This window comes from Hydra vulgaris, chromosome 08 (assembly GCF_038396675.1).
Source record: "Hydra vulgaris chromosome 08, alternate assembly HydraT2T_AEP".
Lineage (NCBI taxonomy): Eukaryota > Metazoa > Cnidaria > Hydrozoa > Anthoathecata > Hydridae > Hydra > Hydra vulgaris.
The window spans coordinates 60,334,577-60,340,631 of NC_088927.1; the positions used below are offsets into that span (position 1 = coordinate 60,334,577).

General features: G+C 31.4%; 1 protein-coding gene across 1 annotated transcript; it reads left to right on the forward strand.

Moving 5' to 3' along the window:
- The first annotated feature begins 559 nt into the window (after window positions 1–559).
- On the forward strand, window positions 560–1,302 carry LOC136083513 (uncharacterized). Its single transcript, XM_065802916.1, has 3 exons — window positions 560–848; window positions 924–1,055; window positions 1,100–1,302. The coding sequence occupies exons 1-3, from the start codon at window positions 560–562 to the stop codon at window positions 1,300–1,302; spliced, it is 624 nt and encodes a 207-aa protein (XP_065658988.1).
- The last annotated feature ends 4,753 nt before the right edge of the window (window positions 1,303–6,055 follow it).

The following is a 6,055-nucleotide window of genomic DNA, read 5'->3' on the forward strand; positions in this document are numbered from 1 at the left end:
ATTAAAAAAGCAAAAACTTAAATGCACTGCTGGTACCAGTTGTTCAACTTTTATGACACATGCTTTAACGACCTCACCTCACTTGCTTCAACCAACTGATTCTAGTAATATTCCAACTTTTATGACACATGCTTCAGGACAACCATATCATTCTAATGATATTTTAACAGATTTAGATGAAGAAAATAATTCACCACAAACAAATATATTATTTTTCTCACCAGGATCTGATCATTCGTATTGCTCTATACAATCAATTAAAGTTTGCAAAGTATGTGTTGACAAGAGTAATTTAATTGAATCACTTATCAGTAAAGTAAACACGTTAACATTAACTTGCCAAAGATTCAAACGTCAAATATTTGATAGTGTTAAAAGTCCAGTATTTACATGGAGAAAAATCAAAACTGATGCTAAAATGAACTTTTATTTTGCTTTATCAACAATCACATTATTTGAGAGTTTGTTTCTACTAATCAAACCATATTTACCAAATTGATTTTATTGGTCTGGTCCAAAAAGGTTTAGTAATTCTAAAAACAAGAAAAAACATGCTTTAATGAAAAAATCAAAAAAACTATCACAAAGAGACGAGTTTTTACTTGTTTTAATGCGATTAAGATTAGGACTTCTAAATCAAGACTTGGCCGATCGTTTTGCCATATCCCCAGCATTGTGTTCACGCACATTCACAACTTGGATTAAAATGTTAAGTCAAGTTTTAGGAAAAGCATTAGTTGTATGGCTTCCACGAGAATCTATTCGTAGCAATCTGCCACCTGTTTTTGTAAAAGCTAGTTATCAAAAATGTAGAGTAATTCTTGATTGTGCAGAAGTTTTTATAGAACGTTCAAAGTCTCTTGATAAGCAATCAAGCACCTAGTCAGACTATAAGCATCATAATACATTTAAATTCTTAATAGGAGTTAGTCCAACTGGATATATTACATTTCTTTCATCGTGTTATGGAGGAAGAGCAAGTGATAGGTTTATTACAAGAGATAGCGGTATTTATAATCTACTAGAACGAGGTGACGAAGTTATGGCTGATCGAGGTTTCAAATTCAAGAAGATTTAATTTTAAATTTCTGTACTTTAGTTGTGCCCCCTGGTGCCCGCTTAAAAAGCCAGTTAACCGCCGAAGAAGTTCAAAAAACAAAACATGTTGCAAATCTAAGAATACATGTAGAGCGAGCTATTAACCGTATTAAAACGTACAGAATTCTAAATGGAAGTATGTCAATTAGCATGCTGCAACATGCAGATGATATTTTACTAACGTGTGGTGCACTTTGTAATTAAAAATCAAAACTTATAGCTGACCCTAAACCAAAAATTAGTACTCATTAAATAAATTTTTTGTTTCACCTAATTGTTTTTATTTGTAAAATATTTTTTGGGGTTTTATTACTTATTCCTGTGCCTTTGGGTTTTCTTATTTTGTCTAATCTATAATAGAGGTTGATTGGTTAATCGGAGGTCGAATAACTTACTTTCAAATCTCAATCGTTATATTATTGTCTAATCAACAGGCGCGATTTTACGGGGAAGGGGTTGTCTCAACCCCTCCCTATAAAGGCAATTTCCAAGTTATATATTTCATAGTTTGTATTTTCAAGAATATAGTCGGCTAGTCTGTAGATATGGAGTTTTAAGAACTTTTTTTTGAAAGGCAGTGGCACCATTTAAGGATCCCCCTCCTTTAATTAATAGAATCGCCCCTGGTAGTCAATGCACCGATTAATTGTAATTTATGTAAAATGAAATTAAAAAATTAAATTAAACAAAACAAAATAATTTCATACCTTACGCCTAAGACATATTCACAAAAATAGTGGATGCCAAACAAATGTAATACTTTTTTTTAAGTTGAAGGATCTGCAAATTTAAAATCAGCTACAGGCGGCATAAATTCCTTGTCTCACTTTGATATCAATGACTTCTTTCAGGGGCTGCACGAAGAGGTGTTTTTCTTGGGGTGTCATAAGCGCATATTGCTGACTAGGACCAACGATGTCCATATTTGCCGACTACAAATCAAGACTAGAGTAGGGGGAGATGTTAGACACCTATCGCCGGTCCTTACTTCTTTATCTTTGATTACGATGTCTTTTTTTGCAAACTAGTTTAAAAACTTTAAAAACAAAATGTAAAAATACAAACCCGCAATAGCAGTATTTTTGGGTTTGCAAAAACCATATAAACTACCAACCCAGAATTGTAAAATATTACCCCGGGATTATTTTATGTTTCAAAAACTAATAACTTGGTATTTCATTATTTTCAGCAATGATACTTACTTCACTTGACAAATCTTCAACATTGTTTATGGACCTTAAGGGTGGATGCAAACCTTGTAGGAAGGGGAGGGGCGATTTTATTTTTTTTCCAGATCCAGAATATCTTGTAAGGGGAGGGGGGCAATTATCAGATTTAATGATTTGTAAGCAAGCAATCACATGATTTTAAATTTGCACCAGACAATTTTTTTAATGTTATTTTATTCATGCCCAGGCTCCCAAATTAATTTCGTTTTTAACCCCTACCCCTATGGATCCGCCTTTGATGGACTTATAGATATATACATATGAGATGATTTAAGGGGGAAGTACCCCAAAAACGTTAAAACTCATGTTCAAACAGTAAAATTGATTTTAAACAATATATAATGTCAAAATTTTACATTTCAGAATGAAATTTTTTAGAAATTGTGCATTGTTGCCATGGTAACCAGGAAAATATTGAAAAAATAACCAAAAAACAGTTAATGCCCCGGCTAACTTATCCAAAGAACTACATATATTCAAACTGTCATACTGCAATTCCCTTTAACTAATACTTTGAACTGTGATCTGAACCTCAAATTTTATGAAAAATATGACAGTTAGTTCTTCAGGGGGCAAATATATTGCCGTTTAATGAATTTTGGTCAAAATTAGGCAACTGAAATAGGCGTAGAACGTGTTCTGTCAAGTATTTCATAAAAGTGGAGGTTCAAATCACAGAAGGTTTAAAATAGGACAATTACTGAAAATTTCATCATTAAACACCAAGCAGTTCCAAAGTTATCACAGCCGGGGCATTTAAAAACCTTGTTTTGAGAAAACGCAAAAACAGAAAAAAAAAATTTAAATTTCACAAAAAATATAAAATAGAACTAATTTATGTTTAAAATAAAGTTTCAGAATGACTCAGGGGCATACTGACTTCCTTCAAAGTTTTCATATTTGTCCTTTGATGCTTTTGTCAACCCTCGTAGAACCTTTCGCCGCTTCTTGGATGACTCTAGATTTTTATATCCAGCTAAATAAATACGTTTTCGATTTTGATTATCGCACAAACTTGATGTATAGTTCCCAGGAGTCATGTTTAACTGTTTATAAATTGAAAGAGAACTTTTTCTCCCAATATTAAAGTTTGCTACAGCATCATATGTTCCAAATTTTAACTGTGTTAGGCTGACATACTTTGTTTTCGGGATTCGATCCCAAATCATTGCATTTAGACTTTCGTTTTGATTTTGTGTCTGCCCATGCAAACATTTACGTAACAAAGACTCCTCACTTAAATCTGCATATATTGGTTTTAAATGTTTTATAATTGATAGTGGAAGTCCTCCACCTGGTTTGTACGTTGATTTGCCAGTTGCTTTATCTTTCTGATATCTGCACCAACTGTTTTCACCAATTGGACAGTGAGTGTGCCAGTTATTTTCCTTTGATGAGGCAACATGAAAAAGTGTAGCATGAATGGATTTCTTCATGCCTTGTAGATTGTTTTTATTACTTCTTACCGCAATCCCATAATAATTCTGAAGCTTATCAATAAGACTGTTTGTTAACTTTCCACGGCCACAGAGGTTTTTCATGTTTTTTTTTAATGTTCTTAGACGTGTCCCAACTCGTTTCTGAACATGCCCAACACATTCTAACTTTTCAACTTCAACACCAGGATAAGTAAATTTCACAGCTGGATAACTTTTACTGTCACCATCTCCATAAAATTTAATATACTGCAGTCCATACTCTTTGACAGATCTACTAAATATGCGTTTGGCACCAGTCACTTCCATACTTCCTGCTGAGCCAATACAATTTACGTTACAACTATGAGATTTGTACCAATTTTTGTAGCTCTCTGAATTCTTAGACTTTATATCTTTGCGTAGTTGACATTGCTTACAAAGTCTACTCATTGGCTCAACATCTAACACTTTTCCATTATCCATCGACAATGTTGTCACAACTCCGTTCAGTGAACTGTATCCTCTACGTTGCCAAGTTCCATCAGTTGATACTCCAGTATCAACAATGTTGTTGCTATTACCTTTAATTTCTTTTGCAGCCTGAAGCATTGTTTCTTTAGCAACTGTAGTAACAGCGTCAGTAATAACTTTTACAGAACCATTGTAATTTTTTTTACTCATCGGACTTGGGAGGTTCATTAATGCAGAAAACTTTTCAAGTCCTGAATACCCTTGCCCAATTGATCTCATGCTATATACAATACGTAGATTAATATCATGAGTGCGGTTACAAACTTTAGATGTATAGAAATCTTTTCTATATCCACAAACACTGCAGCAACATATTAAATTCGAAGCTTATCCTTTTTTTTTCACAAAGTTTTCTTTCAATACCAAGCTATTGTCGTTAATACACTGTGGACAACATAAAGATTCAAATATAGTGTTTAAAATTTCAACATCAATTACTCTATAACCATTTATTTTTTCATCATTTTTATTTGGAACATCATTTTTAATATATTCAATCTTGTTGGCTGATCTTGAAGAACTAGTATCAACCTCTGAATATTTTTTTGAGTTTGTCATTGATGTTGGTGATGATAAAGTGTGTTGGTTACCACAAAAAACTCTTTTCTTTCCAGTAACTCTAGTTCTTTGCTTGACTCTATCTTTTCTTCCCATAATTAAGACTAATTTTTATTAAAATTTGATAAAATATGTTCTTATTACACTTGACAACTCATAACAAAGTAAATAATAGAATTTTAAGAATGTTTAAAAACTGAAATAATTAGAGGCAATCGAGTCAAACTTAATTTAAGCAAAGTATATAATTAAAGTAAAAACAAAGTAGAAAAAAGTCTTTATTATGAGCAGATTAAAAACTTTATGTGAGCCTCTGAAATAAGCAGATAAGCAGAAGCTTTATCGTTGCTATGTGCGTTGCTATGGTTAAACTTGATGAGTATGGTTCAAAAAATTGAAATTATTCCACTTTCCTGACATTGTTTACAATATCTCTTAATTTCATTGTGTTCTTCATTAATTTTTGTTTCCGAAACAAACAAAAAAATTTTTTTCAATTTTTACTTAATTCAAGGGGTACTTCCCCCTTACGTTTATAAAAAGTACTGAAGGTCCAACATTTTTAATTTGTTACCACCTTTTTACCATATAAATTTTATGAAAGTATAGGAAAATTGAGACCCTGCAGGAGAGGTAAGGAATAGTATAATGAAGTACAAAAATCAAAGCAAAAACTTTTTAATAAAATTCAATTAATTAAAAAGAAGACCACCAAAACTTAAATTATATGTAACAATGGTGAAATTTAACGTCAATTTTCACTATCTTTACATATAGTTTACTTAGGTTAAACAAATGGAAAAGAAATGAAAAAGTTTGAAGATTTCTATTTAAATTTCATTCACCAACATTAAAATATAAATATATCCTCAAATCACAGTATTATCACAGTATATATTTTACTGACAAACATTAAAAAATAAATTTTATCAAGAAACATTTTAAAAACAAAAATAATAGAATTAGAGAAAGATAACAATTAAGAAACAAGGCAAAAGTGGAAAAAAAACAACGTAGTTTTTAAAAATATGATAAAAACCTAAATGTAAAAAAATGTTTTTTGAAAAGATTTAGATTATGTGCTAAAAATAGATTTCAAATAATAATCTTTATAATAATTAATATATTTTTCCTTTAAGAAATTCCACAAAGACACATCAAAATTAATTTTATCAACAACTATGCCATGTGGAGTCCATACAACAAAGTATGTAGCACTGC